Below are 17564 nucleotides of genomic sequence, written 5' to 3'. Positions count from 1 at the left end.
CGTTTACCACATATAAAAGTGCAAAAAATAAAATGAATGAACAGCAGAAAAAAAAAAATACAACTAATATCCAATGTATCAGTAAGTCCCATGCAAATAATAGTTGCTTAAAAGAGGAAGTTCAGCCAAAAATGAACTAAATCGACTACCAGCCACATACTAAAACTAATCTATCTAGGCCTGTAAAGCAGAAATGGCTATACATACCTTTCCTGCAGCTATCGGCGGATGTGGTGTAGAAGAGACAGCCAACAATGGCTGAGAAGGGACGTCACCCATAGACTTACTATAGGGATTCCGTTGTCTGGTGCCTCTCCTGCACACGCCTACACAGAAAAGCCACTGCTGACAGCTCAGCCTGGGACCAGACCGGCTGCAGAAAAGGTTTGTATAGCGATTTTTGGTTTACAGGGTTAGATAGATTAGTCTTAGATTTTGGCTGAACTTCTACTGTAAAAAAACAGACATCAGGTACATACATCGCTTGTGGTCAAGATGGCTGCTGCGGCCCCCCGGGACCAGAAGCTGGCTTGCGCTGCAGGTATGGAATGTAACGTATTGGCTGGGGAACACTGCCTCAGCAGCATTCTACTGGAAGGAATCACATCCTGGGTACATGTGAATGGTCAAGTTGGTGATGGTGACAAGTGGATTGGTTGCCCACACATCGGCTCCAGGTTCTGCCTGCTCCAGTTTTAATAAATCCCCCCTTATGTGTTTAAAGAGTAAATACATTTTTGTTTGTTTAGTGCAGGGGTGGGCAAGCAGTCGTTTATTTGAACGGTCAGATATTTGTGCATTCCGCAGGGAAAAAGTCCTTGACCCTTTTTTTTTTGTTTAAACGTGGCTGCATGGACCTGCATGGTGCTTTTACACCGTGAAGTTTCACGCACTACCTTTTCCGTTGCATGGGGGTGCCATTAAGAATTAATGGCACCGCTGTGCGTCTGCGGGAACGTATGTTTAACAAGCATTCCCACACTTGTAATAGTGTGAAACTAGTCTAAAGGATGATTAAACCTCCCCAAAAAAATGTAACATATTTCAGCCTACCAGTCTCTAGATGTGGTGGCTACTTTAGTTTTCATTTGACAGCAACATGTAGGTTTATATAACTGAACCATTCTTGAATTTAAACCCATGCTTATTACAGTGTGATTTAATAAAAACAGACAGAAAAAAAAATCACATAGTTTGGAATAAAGTAAACAGTGACATAAATACCACATTAGTAAGGTTGACATTTGTCTGCTAAGTGATTCCACGATGACAGGAATATGCACAAGTGTTATTCTGCAAAACTATTGTATGTTATCTAAGTATCTGGCTGTGCTCTTTGCTTCCATGGGCTGGCTCTGAGAACACATTCTTATGGAAAGGTGCCCACTGTCTTACAACATGTTTGCCAGAGGCTTTCCACTCTTCAAAGCCAAGTGTGTTATAGTGTGTAGACTGATCTTTCACCCATTAGCCACAATGCTGTTTCATAAGACATTATTTCTCACACACTTTGGTAAGAGAAAAATATACTCTGTTAAAACACAGAAAAGCAATCAGCATTACCCTAAAAACTGCTGCTATAGGTTACAGCAGTTTGCTCTTTTCACTACTTTACTGAATAGTCTCCAAAAAGGCCCAATATATGGGCATTACCATGATACAAAGGTCAGTTCACACCTTATAAATTTGTATAATGATTAGGCTGGTATAATAAAGATGCAAAAATCAGCTATACAAATAGAAATAGCACTCATTTTTGATCCTACATTGCACTGTTAACTTTGATTTCAACAAACTTTACTAAAATGTCACAGACATTTTATAAAGTTCAGTTGGCTGCTGTGGTGGATTGCCTCCCACTGCGCTGTACTGAACAAAAAGTACTGCATGCATTACTTTTTTCACTGCACACCACCCGCACATAAACGCAACACAGTGGTGGTATCTGGGCACACAGGCGACAAGGCATTTGGCTTGCCATGCAGTGGGTCTGCGCTGCTGTACAATGCTCTGTGATAAAGTGCAGCATGTAGCATTTTGTCATGGATCACTGCAGTGCAGCTCCGGAAAACAATTGTTTGTTGTGTGTCCTAGGAGTGACTGGCCTTCCTGGTTACCGTACTATGTGTGAAATGGGCTCAACTCAGGGGGATAATTTGCTATCTGGGCCTCAGATATTATGCGAAATGTAACTTCTAAATTTGTCTGGATTCTGTGGTTTATTTTCAGTTTCAAAAACAGTTTATTTTCATAATGGATTGCCTATTTAAGTCTTCTTTTCAAGCATTCATTCCATTCCCCAGTAATGTATGAAACTCGTGTTTCCAAGCTGTTACGGGGCATTTGGCGTTTCAAATGCCTCTGAACATCCGTTCTGAATTCATTTTTTTGCTTTCCAAAAATGCCTCTAAACACAACTGCCCAGAAACAACTATAAATGACCCTGTGTACATGTACTGATAAGATAACAGAGGAGAGTTCAGGGGCAGCTGAAAAAAAAAACTGCTCCAAACGTCCGTTTACCAGCAGCAGTGTACATGAGGCATTAAACACAATACACTGTATGACATAGTTATGTATAAAACAAGGGAAAAAATGAATAAAACTTTCATGTATAAATTTATACTTTTTCTCATGCTGTATTTATCGATTAACATAAGGCCAAAGCGCAAACACGAACACTACAAACACAATATGTAAGATTACGTATTGCCAGGGTAACACAACATCTTAAGAGGTCTACAATCTAGATGGGAAAATTGCCCCAACAACAGATTTACAGAAAAATGCTGAGAGGCGCTCATTAAAAGTGGAGTTCCAGGCATATTTTTGTTTATTAAAAGTCAGCAGCTACAAAAAGTGTAGCTGCTGACTTATTAAACTGCCACTCACCTGTCCCACGATCCAGCAGTGCACTCACCCATGTTGTGTTCTCCTGTGCTCTCCCTCGGTGGCGCCAGGATCTCTACTATGGGCACCTGGCTGTGACAGCTTGTGGCTTCACAGTTGGGTGCCCACAGTGCATGTGCGAGTGGCGCTGCGCTCTGTGACTGGTCCCAAAGTCTTCTAGGACCGGTCATATGTCCCAGAAGACTTCAGGAGGGAGAACTTCCGCTTCCAAACATCTAAAGGGACCAGAACGAAAGTGGGAGCTGATACCTGTCATAATCGGATACCTGCCCCCCCCCTCCCCCAAAAGTTACGTTTCACAAACAGAAGCCAGGGAGGTGGCCTTAAAGCACAAGTTCCACCTTTGGGTGGAACTCTGCTTTAAGTTTAGGAGGGGCTAAGAGTAAAGGAGAGTCAGGGTAGGGGGTAGGTAAAAGGGCATCAGAGAGAGGGTACAGAAGATGGGGATATAGTAGGATAGAGAGAGATACAACAAAAGTAGAATATATAAAAGTAAATAAAACTATAAGTCACTGTGTTAATTGCGGATACAAGTTAGAGGAAAGGAAAACTAACCACAAAACACATATTTTGTATTATTTGGTAAATATTATATCTTGCACCTTCACCTTCTTTGACCGTGGGCACTACTGGAGACTTCCAATAAGTTGGGAAACAAGTCATTTGCCAGCATTAAGGAGGTGAGGCCTCAACAAGACCCCACAGACTTCTTTGTGTAATGAAATGGCATAGGGAGGGGATCATTGGGGTAGCAATATAACTATTTCACGCCCTCGCTATGGCCGAAAGACAGCTACAGTACAGGCTTACATTGCCGGGAGGGCATCCATGTACGTCCTCAGGGACGATGTACTCTAATCACCGAGTCTGTGGGACTCGGCTGATTAGATTGGAGTAAAATGTCTATCCCAGCCCTTTAACCATGTGATCAGCTGTCAGCCAATGATAGCTGATCACATGATGTAAACAGAAGCTGGTAATCTGCCTTTTTTCCCCTCATGCTTATAGTGCGAGGAGAAAAAGATAAGCCAATTACCTGCTTGTGTAAACAGGACATCAGTCCCACAAGGTCACTGCTGCTAACCAGTGCCACCTATCAGTGCCTCACCAGTGCCACCTATCAGTGCCTCACCAGTGCCACCTATCAGTGCCTCACCAGTGCCACCTATCAGTGCTGCCTCATCAGCCTACATCAATGAAGGAGAGGAATTACCAGTTTGCAAAATTTTATAACAATGAAAACAGTTTTATTTTAGTTTTTTTTTCAAAATTTTACATTTTTTTTTGTTGGTTTAGAAAAAAAGGAAAAAACCCCAGCGGGATTAAATACCACCAAAAGAAAGCTCTATTTGTGTGAAAAAAGATCAAAATGTCATATGGGTAGTGTAGCATGACCGCGCAATTGTCATTCAAAGAGTGACAGCACTGAAAGCTGAAAATTGGGCTGGGCAAGAAGGGGTTATATGTGCCCAGTAAGCAAGTGGTTAAACTATGTAGTATCAGGTGATATTGAAGCTTCTGATTTTGCTTCAGGAGGATTTTTCTACCATGAGCATCAAAGGTCAGGTACCACTTCTCCAATCTGACCTAGCCGCGTTTAGCAACGTAACACTGACAATAAATATACACTGTTCACTCAGTAGTGTCCTTACCCCTAGCAGAAACATTGTTCCCTTACCAGTATCTATATTCCTACAGATTATCCTTTCACCAGTGTCCACCTTGATATATGCTCTCTGAATGCATGAAAGTATTTACATTCATTTTGACAATAAAGGCTACAAGCAACCAGCCCTGCCCCATTTACTAGGAATAGCATACCTGTGTAATAGAGCCATCTTTAAGAGGCCTGGAAGTCACCGGAATCTCGGCGCTGTGTCTCATTTCTTCCCTGGGGATCTCATGGACAGACCTCCCAGCTTCCTTCACTGTGGCCACCATGTCCTCATGGGTTTTCAACTTCAGCGGGCCTGAAAGACCTTCATGTGCTCTAACTTTGTAGGCATCAGATAGGCTTCGTGGTGGAGTGCTTTCTCTTTTCAGCTGCTTGGCTTCTCTTCTGAGGTAGTCATCTGGAGCATCAGCAAAGGAGCGTGGGATTCCTGAAGATTAAAGCCAGATTGCAAAATGAAAAATCAAATAAACTAAAGTGAACTTATCACACAAAGCAGAGTAACGTAAAAAAATATATATTAAAAACACCATGGGAAAGCAGCACCAAATGCATATGACCCTTCCAAACCAAATAAAGTGGTATTAAACACAAAACCAAAAAGGTAATATATTGCAGCTTACCAATCTTTAGATGTGGTGGCTGCATTTGTTTTAATTTTTACCTCTGTTTTCACCTGGTCATATGGCCAGTAACACACCTTCTGTAGAGTAGAGTGCCCCCCACTCTGGATGAAGGCACACAGGGGCACCTTTGGGCAGCAACACAGTCAGTCTGGGGGGAAGGGAATGTTAGTTGTACTAGCAGATTTAAATACACTAGCAAATCGAAACCAAACTTCCGCTAACACTTTATAGACAGTTACAGCAAACACTTTTTCCCTTTCACATAATTAAAAGCTGATCATTGTAAGCACCCCTGTTAACCCTTTCATGACTAAGCCTATTTTTGGAATTTGGTGTTTACAAGTTAAAATCCATATTTTTTGCTAGAAAATTACTTGGAACCCCCAAACATTATATATATTTTTTTAGCAGAGACTCTAGAGAATAAAACGGCGATTGTTGCAATATTTTATGTCACACTGTATTTGCGCAGCGGTGTTCTAAACGCAACTTTTTGGGAAAAGGGACACTTTCATGAATTAAAAAAAAACGAAACAGTTAAATTAGCCCAATTTTTTGCATAATGTGAAAGATAATGTTACGCCGAGTAAATAGATACCAAACATGTCACACTTTATAATCGCACGCACTCGTGGAATGACGAAAAAGTACAGTACCTAAAAATCTCAATAGGCGACGCTTTAAAATTGTTTTACGGTTACCAGGTTAGCGTTACAGAGGAGGTCTAGTGCTAGAATTATTGCTCTCGCTCTGACAATCACAAGGATTTCTCACATGTGTGATTTGAACACCGTTTACATATGCGGACGCGACTTCCGTATGCGTTTTCTTTGCTTCGCGAGCTCGCGGGGACGGCGGGCACTTTAAAAAAAAAAATTTTTTACATTTATTTTAAAATGAATTGTTTTAAAAAAAAATAATAATAATTTTGATCACTTTTATTGCTGTCACAAGGAATGTAAACATCCCTTGTGACAGTAATAGGTGGTGAGAGGTACTCTTTATGGAGGGATCAGGGGTCTAAAAGACCCCCCACCCCTCCTTTACACTTCAAAGTATTCAGATCACTGAAAACGGCGATTCTGAATACTGTATATTTTTTTAAAACAGGCGCCATTGGCAGCCGAGTAAAAGGGGAGGGACAGCATGACGTTGCTTCCGTGTTTACTATTAGGAGACTGGAATGATGCCGATTACGGCGTCATTCCAGTTCCTCTCCAGCAGCCGGAGGCATCACATCTTGAATCGGTGCTGCGGCGGGAGGGGGGGTGGGGGAGTCCCCTCCCGCTCCTCCGGCATAACAGCCGAGCGGCTTTTAACCGGCTGGATAGCCAATCGTCTGCTGTAAAAAACGGTGCGGGCATCATCCCGGTATACCCCCCGGAAGCCGAGTACGCACATCTGCATACGCTCGGTGGGAAGGGGTTAATCTTGAATGATTTGTTGCATCCCTGTAACTGATACATTCTGGAGAGCTTGTTCTTTTGGAAAACAGACTTACTAGCCAGATCACCAGATGATAATTGTAGAAAGAAAGACAAGAAATATAATGCAGCCATCACATCTAAGAAATGGTAAGCTGCAATATAATAAATGTTTGCTTTTGGGTTTATTACCACTTTACTCTATGGAACATGCCTACTATTTATGCCAGCAAAGTGGATGTTAACAAAACTAGGGCCTCGATAGGTTCCTATCCCTACAACATTACAATGGCAATATAGACAAAGCAACCTTGTATAAACTGTTGTTACAGCCAGACCAATCTGAAACATTAACTGCAATCATTTTGATCTCAAAACCAAAAATCCATTTATAATATTAAAATATAACTAAAGGCAAAACTTTTTTCCAGTTTTAGATTGGAGTGGAGAAGGATTAAGACGCTTGTCCGTTTATACTGCGTCTGTGCCCCCATTAAGGAGATTCACTCTCTCTCGCTTTATCCAAACCCATTATCATTAAAAGTGAAAGTAAAGAAAATCATAAATCTTGGGTTGTCCCCAGAAAAAGTAATAGAGGGGAAATTTTCCAATGGGAACACTAGCTCTGGTGATCTGGGGGTCCCCAAGGAATTGCCTATAGTAAAGGAAATTAAGGGAAATATCCGCAATGGGACACAAATGGGCAATGAAGGGGGTTAAGTGTGCCCTAGGGAGTGATTATAACTGTGGAGGAGATGGGCTTTAACACATGACAGCGATCACTGCTCCCGATCACAGGGAGCATTGATCTCTGTCATGTCACAAGGCAGAACAGAGAAATGCCTTGTTTAAAAAGGCATCCCCTCGTTCTACCTCTCTGTGACGTGATCGCAGGCACCCGGTAGACATGGAATCCGCGGGACCCGCGGTCACAGAAAACACGGCAGGAGTGCGCCCGCAACACTGCTTCTTAAAGAGGTTGTCCCTGTATGCCCTTTTGCCCACCCGTGCCATTCTGCCGACATATATCGTTGTGCAGCGGTCTAGAAGCAGTTAAGTATATCTAAACCCAACAACAAAAAAGTAAATGTATTGCAACTTACTGTGCAACCTGAAATCTCAAACAATGTGACCACCCTTTCCAATTATCTTCTGTGAACTACAGAACCCCCCCCCCCCCCCCCCCCTCATGTTATGGAGATGAGAAGGGTGGTGTTCTGTAGCCTTATCACAATTCCTGCTCTCGAGTGACAAAATTGCTCCATCATACATACGAGTGAGTACTGTTACATTTGAACAGGAAGTGTGTTACTGCCATCACCAAGTATACATTACGTGGGGAAAAAAAAAAAAATTCAGCTAAAGATTAGCATTGTCACCCTAGGAAAGTACTACAGAACACCTTCACCTGCCCTGGTAGAGGGTGCAGTTCTTTAGTCCACAGAGGTAGCTGCAAACAATGTAACTTATAAAGTGTACAGCACAGGCAGAAAGCAAGGAACATTATAAGCGCACAAAAATTCTGGTAGACTCAACAGGTACCGTATTTATCGGCATATAACACGCACAGGCGTATAACACGCACCTTCATTTTAGGAGAGAAGTTTCAGGAATTTTTTTTTTCATTTTAAATGAAGAACTTTGAAGCAAAATAAGGGCCAGTGCCCATCAATGCAGCCTCACCATTGCCCATCTATAGCCTGATCAATGTCCATCTGCAGCCTCACAATTGCCCATCAATGCCCATCTACAGCCTCACAATTGCTAATCAATGCAGCTTGATCAATGCCCACCTGCAGCCTCACCTTTTCCATAAATGCAGCCTGATCAGTGCCCATCTGCAGACTCACCTTAGATTACTGTTGCCTCGGAGGGGACAGGGATGGGGCGGGACGAGTGCCGTCAGATTACATACAGCGCAAATCTGTTTACTTGGCAGGCTCTTTAATACAAAGTTCTATGATAGCCAGAACACTGGTCCAATGCCGCCCAGGAGACAGGACTTCCTATTAGAGAGGCCGCAGAGCAAACAGGAGATTTTTGCTGTATGTAATCTGACGGCTCTTGTCCTGTCCCCTCCCTGTTCCCTCCTAGGCAGCCCAAATTGCAGTATCGGCTTATAACACGCACACCCGATTTTCAGGGTGAAAAAGTGAGCGTTATACACCAATAAATACAGTATCTGTTTTGCACTTTCAGTGGTATATCTACAGACTATAAGGGGCCGAAAAAAATAGTTTGTTAGGGTTTACATATACTTTGAGAAACATATAAGGGAACTACCTAGTGCCTCCACAAATGGAAAATCATTTTTGGTGGACTTAATATTTAATAACATGTCTATTATTAAAGTGTTTAGGCCCCTTTCACACTGGGGCAGTGCGGGCATCTGCGGTAAATCTGCGCTATTTTTATCGCCGCTTTACCAGCACTATCCGGCCGCTAGTGGGGCGGTTTTAACCCCCGCTAGTGGGCAAAAACGGGTTAAAAAATGCCCGCAAAGCGCCTCTGCAGCGGCACTTTGCTGGCAGTATAGCTGCGCTGCCCCATTGATTTCAATGGGTAGGAGCGGTGAAGGAGCAGTGAATACACCGCTTCAAAGATCCTGCTAAATGGACTATTTTTACCATCCTGCTGGTGCACCGCTCCAGTGTGAAAGCCCTCCGGCTTTCACACTGGAGTTAAAAGGGCCGCTTTTTTCAGGTGCTATACAGGGGCCTTATGGAAGGTTTATGTGGTATATTTTAATAGAACAAGGATATACTGCAGGGTACATTTTGCACCAGGATCTAGAAATTCTTAGCCATGACTACCTTTCCTAACATAGCTTTAATTTTTTTTTTTTTGTGTGTAGACAGTGGGACCAAATTATAAAAGATCTTTGAGCAATGTGTAGTAATATGAAATTTCAAGTCAATCCAAAATATAAACTGTTGGTGCAAGCAATGAAAGTTAACTGGTAGAAGATACAAAAGAAAAATATGATTCCATGTCTGAATAAAGGAAACTGCCATACAAAAATGTGCAATCCTAAAAGCACTAAGTGTAATCAGCTGATGACACAACCAAATAAGTAAATACACAGCAGCCGGAGCTATGTCCGGATTTTGTGTGTGTACGATTTGTATATGCAAAGCTGACCTCAAATGAACTGAAACTCTTTGGGTAATCTCTGTGACCAGCCTACATTGTACCAAAGCATTAAGCAGCAGGCATTCTCCTAGCACACTGCTTGTCCTAAGAAGAAAAACATCATGTACCTAAAGAGTGCAATGTTCCTGCTTCAGTTTTATTTACACTTCTATTACCACACAGAACACTAGGCAGTTGCATTCGTTTATAGTTTGTTAATCAAGCTAAAGGAGTCAAAAATTATGTTTTTTTAAATAAATGGATTGAAGGGTTTCCAATTATGAACATGATTTATAAATTATTTTTTAGGCGTATAAAAAAAGTTCTTTTAACAACACTCCAATACAGTGATGGCAAAAATTGTATTACTTACAATAGATGCCTTATGTTGCCTTTGTTACTTTTACTGGTTACATACAGGTACATTCTGAATGACCACATTCCTTACGTCAGGGGTGCTCAACCTTTTGAAGAGCGAGGGTCACAATGAACTGTGTGTTTTACCCCCCCCCCCAAATTTGCAAATGTAAATGAGCTCTTACTGTTCTGAGTCCCCTATAATTTTGCTTACACACTGATGTGCTGCAGTTTACCAGCACCGTGCCTATGGGTTAGCTGTACTTTGCTGAGGACTGCTATTATATTTTACAGGTGTGGTACATTTTCGGAAAATGCAGTAAAACTCTTGCATTCAGGAGTTTTGGTGCGCTTTCAGAAAGTGCACCTAACCCGCAGAATATAATAGACGTCTACGGCTCAGTGCAGCTAACCCACAAGTGCACTGTGCGGCAACTGTGGATTAATTTGAAAGCAGGCTAATAACCATTGCAGATTATTAATATTATGTCCATTGCTAAACTGTGAATGATATATGCACTGGCCTTTCATTTCTTTACTTTCTGAGCTTCAGGAACCACCTCTCTGCAAATCTGCAGGCATCAACGGCTGCAGTTTTGCTGTCCCAGGTGGAGTGCATTTGATATGACCACCTAGGACAGGAGCCGGCGCTATAGAGGAAGAATTGGCTTCTGCAGCTTTGCTAGCTTCCTCTACAACCCACCATCCTAGAGCAGGAGGTTGAGGGCCAGATCAGAGATCCGCGGGTAGGGCAGCCATGCCTTATGTGGTAGCAGGGTAGCTATGAGAAGAAACTATACAAGCATGGAGATAGATGTATCTAAGAATGTAGTGCCAATAAAGGGGGTTGTATCACATCACAGGGACTGCAGTTTAGCAGGATGCACTCAGACTGCTGGAGCTACAGGTTAACCTGGTACCCTACTAAAATAAAAAACAGTGTCAGAAAAAATGATAATGCATACATACATGTTTTGTATTGCTATAGCTATGCAACTATGTACTAGGAAATACGGTTTAATACGGTTTATGAGGGATTCAATAAAATCTACACTATATATAATTTCTGAAACTGCCAAATATAGGTTTCCAAAATTTGACTTTCAAAATGAACACGCAAGGCTACAAAGAAAAGCAAACTAGTGTCAACAACTAGCAGCTGCTAAGATAACAAGCACAAATAATATAATCCAAAATCTGAGGCAGAACAGTACCTGTGGGGCAATATCTCACACAACAGCACTGAAGTTAAAATGAGGTTCCACTTTTTTGTTGGGAAAAAAGCATAAAAAATGTTTGAAAACTTCATTACATGTAACTAAGTTCATATTAATAACACTTTGATACATCAAGATGCATCATGAATTTCTGGAAGCAGACCAGCAGTAGCAGTTCACTTTGGGCACAAGCCTCATGAATCAAAATAAATTACAAATCATTCGAAATTAGAGAAACGGAACATTTAAAAAACAATGCATTACCCTGTGTTATGGAGCCTCTTATATGTTGTGGTGGTTCCTTCATGGTGTGTGGACTATGTCTGTCTCCAGGAATGGCTCTTCCCATTAAACCTGCACATATACACACAAAGACAATACTGAATTGATGCCAAAATTCTCATAGTAACATTTTTTTTTTTAAATGGACATCCATTACATTCATTTTGTACTGTCTAAGTTGGCATCTTTCTGTGCAATGTGACCTGAGAAATCCATTGCCAGACCTTATACAGCATTTGGCATAGAGTACGTTGGGTGTGCTGGCTGAGGTGTAATGCGTCTCTGCTATGCTATGTGACAGCTGTTCCTACCTAGTATTATTAAGTCACATTTACCTGGATTTGTTTTGTAATGTTGAAGAAAATAGGATTTTTGTACTTATTGTAAAATCCTTATTGTGGAGTATTTTAAGGGCCAGAGGAAGTCTTAAACCTTTGAGTTATACTGCTGCCAAATGGGAGGATTGGACAGTAGTAAACAAAAAATAAAATAAAAAATTAGGCCAGCCCAGGATAACCTCACCTACTACCAGCATTCCTTTGTTTTGTAGTATACCAAGTGCATTGTGGGAGTATAAAACCTGAAGGATGTCAAAAAGCAGTTCAACTGAGAAGGTGGGCAAAAAAATAATGCTAACAGGTCCAAGAAAAAAAAAAAAAAAACAGAACTGGGGACTAACGCATAGAGCATGCCTGAATAAAAGATCAGGCCGAGTCCTTGCAAATCTATGAAACTGTTGCTTGATGCCTAAAAGTCAAAGAAGAACTTATAGAGCATAGTAGTGTGTGCCTTGACAAGGGTGCAACTTGTCTCTTGACACACCATAAGCTCCTGCAGCCTTTTGGGTTCATCCAGCATGAGAAAAAAGAAAATTGTCGAAAAAGGAAAAAATAAATACAAATAAATAAAATCAGTGAAGAAGGAAAAATTCTAGGCCTCAACACCATCTTTGTAAATTTGCAAAACCAGAAATGATTTCTTGTAGCATAAGGATGAAAGTTCAGACACTCACCTCACTGAGGCATCCAGGAAAGCGTTACAGCTGACCACTATCTGCTCCACATGTTTAATAAGGAAGGGATCACCCATACTAGTGGTTGTATCTCTTAAAAGAGATTTTGACCAAACGCGGTTTGACAAGTCACATCAAGATCAGTTAAAGGGCAGTACCAGCCAGCAAGAACAGAATTCTATAAAGGGCTTCCAAGCTCTTTCACGTGGCTTTTGCAAGAAAGAGCAGCAGTGGGGAGATGCTTCCTCAATGCTGGATGACAGGGATAAAAGTGCAAAGTATGCTTATGTGACACTCCACCCAGTAAATAATGTCAGACTGACTGACAATAAGGGGAACTAAAAATGACTTATGCAAATGAGGAAGCTCCCTGTGCTCGCCTGACTGGCCTCACCCACTAAGCAAGTCCTTTATGACAGGGCAATCACTGAGGCAATGCCAGCGGCTTTGGAACTGGACCAGCACACTCTGCAGCCAACCTTTACCAGAAATCATTCAGGAAAGTGGCCCTCTCTGAAACAGTGCTTAAAGATCACTTCCAGGCTATGCCCTCAACATCCAATTAGGTCTGGATGTGGTATTCTAAAAGCCAGGCTAACCACAACCATTCTGGATAGATGCAATGGAAGAGACAAAGCTCCAGCAACAAAGTATAGAAGAGTTTAGACTGAAGAAAAAAGTGCTAGCAAAAAAAGGGATTTTATTCCACCTGTAAAATCCATTTCTAGAGTGCATTACAGGACGGAGGATAAAATATTCTAGAATTCTGCGTTATGCAGGCCAACCAAGCTAAACCAGCCCTGTATAACCCCATCCTACTCCCAAAAAGCCTCAGTTTTTTAAAACGCAGTAATGAGAGTAAATCATAAGAAACAGAGGGGAGGGACATGTGATCAGTACCCCAAAAGGGACTTTATAGGTGGGACAAAAATTTTCTTTTCTTAATAGTATTCTACAGGACACAGGATGAAATATTGTGGAACCAATGGGATGTCCAAATGCAGTTCAACTAAGTGGTGGGGAATAAAGCAATTGAAAGTCTAACAGGCAAAAAACAAAACAAAAAACAAAACAAAAACAAAGCTGGCATCTGCTAAGGTCTGAATGTCCACCTATTAAAACTTAACCAACATGCGAACCAATGGCCAGATGAAAGCCTTGAACTACAAGTATCGTCATCCGTTGCAGGTGATGGCTTGTAGTTCTGAATGGTCTGTGAGGTCACCAATGAGTGACCTTGTAGTTTATTCACAAGCCCTGCAACTTGTAAATAGCCAGCTCGCATACAGGTACAGGCTGAAAGCTGCAGCGCTGATCTGCAGGAGTCTGCCATTGCACCCCTGATCCACTGTGCAATGCTTTCCAGACTCTTTAAGGAAAAATAATAAATGCACTTTTTTTTCCTGCAAAAATATGTGCATTTAATATTTTTTCCCAAAAGGTGAATTTAGCCCTTAAGTCGCTTTAACAGTTAGAATTTAGGAAGCTATTATGAGGAATAATGTTTCTAGCATTATATAGGAAGCTCAGCTGAATGAGACTGCTTATAAGAGCCACATGAAAGTTCGATGTTCAATCTGCTGCTGCCCACTTATGACTACTACGGGGTATACCATTAACCTGGATAAATGAGAACCTTCGCCGAGGCATATATATTATCATTAAACATGACATAGGAATCAAACAGTTAGACCTACCTTCTGTAGGGCCGGCTGGCAACTCACGGACATGTAAACCTCTTGGAATCTGTCCCTCCATCATATCGTAAGTGCGTTTTGCAGCACTTGACTCTTGAGTGGACCCAATACTTCGATGGTCCTCTTTGGAGTTTTGAGAGGTTGATCCACCTAAAAAGCAAGGCAGCAGTGTTAATCACACAATCAATTAAAGTGTCATCAGCTGTTGAGTTAAATTACTGAGAGATGTCCAGCATTATTTTTTTCCCCTTTGAGCCAAACAGTAAGGCTAATTTCACACTAGGGCGTTGGGGGCGTCGGCGGTAAAGCGCCTCTATTTTTACAGTCGTTTTAGCAGCTCTATTTGGCCACTAGTGGGGAGCTTTGAATCCCCGCTAGCAGCTGAAAAAAAGTTAAAACCACCTCGGAAAGGGGCGCAGGCGCTATGCAGGGACTATTTTTGGCGCTATAGCGCCTGTAAAGCTCCTCAAACAGCCTAAACACTACTATATAGACCAATTACAGAGAGTCACATCTTGGCATCAAAATAAAGGAAAAGAAAAAAATCACAAAGAAAAAAATAAAAAAAAAAGTCCACAAGGGTGACACCAAAGATAGAGGATTCAATAGGAAATAATAATCCTTGCCTTGTTTTAAACATGAGGAAGACTGCCAATAGCAGATAAACCCAATAAGTTAATGTGTAGAATCTGACTAACGAGCAAAGTGAAGAACACTTGTAATTAATAATAAAAGCAGTAATCAATTAGTAGCTGTCCTAGTTTCTAGATTACAAAATAAAAAACTAACTGGGAGTACATATATTTTTCATGCCTGCAGTATGAATACATACGTTTGTTTCGTTGACAAATTAAAAAAAATGCATTTCTGTAATATAAGGTGCTGTAACATTCTTTTCAGTAAAGGTATTCAGAGTATGCTGGACACAACGGAACACTCCATGTGTACATTTGTCAAAAAGGTCATCGCATTTTTTTGAATTGTGAAATAAGCTTTGAGTAACTACTATTTATGTACTTTGGAAATTGCAAGAAAAGATTGAAACCTCACAGTTTTTTATTACCATTGGAGATATTCTCTTACTTGATGTCACATTAGGTTTACCATCTCCAGCTTCTTCAGTATCCAGGATGGTGACTAATGCTATTGGAATAGGCAACTGTAAATTTTTTTGCTTTATAATTATTTTAGACAAAACCAAGCCAGTCACTAATCCCTGGATATTTTGGCATAGAGCAGCTTTCCGGGACTAACATAGCCTATTCTCTTACAGAGTATTCCCTACCTTTCTACACCATCACTTGAGTGCATGCATACTGGAAGTGGTTGCAAAAAGGCTGCAGAAGAGCAGCAGCACTGAAATGCAACAAAGGATAAAAAAGTGAACATTGAAATTTTTAAGAAAAAATAAACAATTTTAGCACTGTGGCTAAGTGGTTAGCAGTTCCGCCTACCAGTACTAGGGTCATTGGTTTGAAACCCAACCACGGCACTACCAGCCTCGAGTTTGCATGCTCTCCCTGTGCGGATTTCCTCCCACACTCAAAAGAAATGCTGGTAGGTTAATTGGCTCCTGTCCAAATTAGCCATAATATATGTATGAATGTGAAATGGAGATCTTAGATTGTAAGCTCCTTGAGGGCAGGGACTGATGTGAATGTACAATATCTGCAAAGCGCTGTGTAAATTAATAGAACTATATAAGTACCTGTAATAAATAAACAAACAATGTGCAGGGCTGTAGTAAAATAAATATCATTCATTTAGGGTTTATATACAATTTAAAGGTGCTATCTTTTGTTACCTTCGCTGAAATGAATTGTGCCAATTACAAGTGCAGCCCTTCAATGTATACACAAGATATATTATAGTCTGGCCATAAAATGAAAGGCCCACTAAAAGGTCGAATTTTTATTTAGGTATTGCAAAGAAAAATTTATTATGTAGTTGGTTAATGGCTTATCTTCTACACACTCTTACACATTTCAAGTATAAATATTCTTCAGTCCATTCATTTGTGTTGTATAGGGTCTATAAAAAAAAAAAAAAAAAAAAAAAAGGTAAAAAAGATCCTAGGACTTACCATCGAGTGACAGGATGTGGCCTTTCATGCCTTCATAAATGACTTTACCCTTGGACACTGGTTCCTCACGCATTCTGTCCACCCTGCATGGGCTATTTTCTCCCATGATCTTGGAAATGGTTCCTTTGTAAAGTACTTCAGCTGGAGTGCCCTAAAGATGTGTTGAAATGGATGCAAGAGAAAAACAAAATGAAACAGAGTCGGGTATTATATGTGATAACCCTAATGCACCATTTCAATAAACATCAGCCCACAGGGTAGACTTACATGTGTAATGGACCCTCTGTACGATAATTGAGGATCTGGTGTATGACGACTACCTGGTAAGCCTTTAGTGAGACTTCCTCCTTGAGCTGTACCTGTAATAGAAACACCAATGCCTTTTTCGAACCAATGAAATAATACCTCTCTTATACTGCTTTTGTATGGATCACCCATGTAGGTCATGGGGTTAAGGGAATTATAGTATCCCTTTTAGTATGAAGTGTAAAAGTGCCCTGGTCAGGAAGGGGCTAAAACCTTCCGGGGCTGAAGTGGTTAAATAACAAACATGTTATACTTATCTGCTCTGTGCAATGTTTTTGCACAGAGCAACCTGGATCCTCCTCTTCTCGGGTCCCATGCTGGCGCTCTTGGCCCCTCCCTCCAAACTACTTGCTATGGGGCACCCTAGCAGGCTCACTCCCAATTCGCTGCTCGGCATGTCCATTCAGACACAGTGCCGTGGCTTGGCTGTTCCCTCTCTCTCTTCTCATTGGCTCACTGGCTGTGATTGACAGCAGCGGGAGCCAATGCTGGAAGGGGTGGGCAAGCCTAGGCACTGTCAAAGTGCCCAAGGTTTACTTGTCAGAAGGGTTGAGTTTGGCCATAGCTGCAGGTACTGGGGCCTGCTGCAGGCATCTCTAGGCACCTGCACTTTATATGTGTATCAGTTTCATGTATTTTCATTTGATTCACTAAAAATGTGATAAAAATAAACTTTTTTTGTTATTCAACACTGCATCGTTTTAACTGACTGTCGTGCGACATTGTAGCCAAATCAAATTGATGTCCTTTTTTTTCCCACAAATAGAGCTTTCTTTTGGTGGCATTTGAACACCTCTGCGGTTTTTATTTTTTGTGCTATAAAAAAAAAAAAAAAAAAAAAAAAGA

The 17564-nt window shown here is 41.2% G+C and overlaps 1 protein-coding gene across 18 annotated transcripts in view; it reads right to left on the bottom strand.

Moving 5' to 3' along the window:
- Positions 1 to 17564, bottom strand: part of NCOR2 (nuclear receptor corepressor 2) — a 640543-nt gene that overhangs the window by 61677 nt on the left and 561302 nt on the right. For all 18 annotated transcript variants that reach the window (XM_077461835.1, XM_077461842.1, XM_077461827.1 and 15 more), the window contains 5 exons: positions 16680 to 16771; positions 16413 to 16563; positions 14330 to 14479; positions 11603 to 11692; positions 4732 to 5012 (listed from right to left, as the gene is read on the bottom strand). In XM_077461835.1, coding sequence (XP_077317961.1) covers positions 4732 to 5012; positions 11603 to 11692; positions 14330 to 14479; positions 16413 to 16563; positions 16680 to 16771 — 764 coding nt within the window. The remainder of the gene's footprint in view (positions 1 to 4731; positions 5013 to 11602; positions 11693 to 14329; positions 14480 to 16412; positions 16564 to 16679; positions 16772 to 17564) is intronic.

Source organism: Lithobates pipiens, unplaced genomic scaffold, assembly GCF_037356315.1.
Source record: "Lithobates pipiens isolate NorthernLeopardFrog02 unplaced genomic scaffold, aLitPip1_a1.2 Scaffold_3, whole genome shotgun sequence".
NCBI classification, from domain to species: Eukaryota; Metazoa; Chordata; class Amphibia; order Anura; family Ranidae; genus Lithobates; species Lithobates pipiens.
This window is presented reverse-complemented; position numbering and strand designations above follow the sequence as displayed.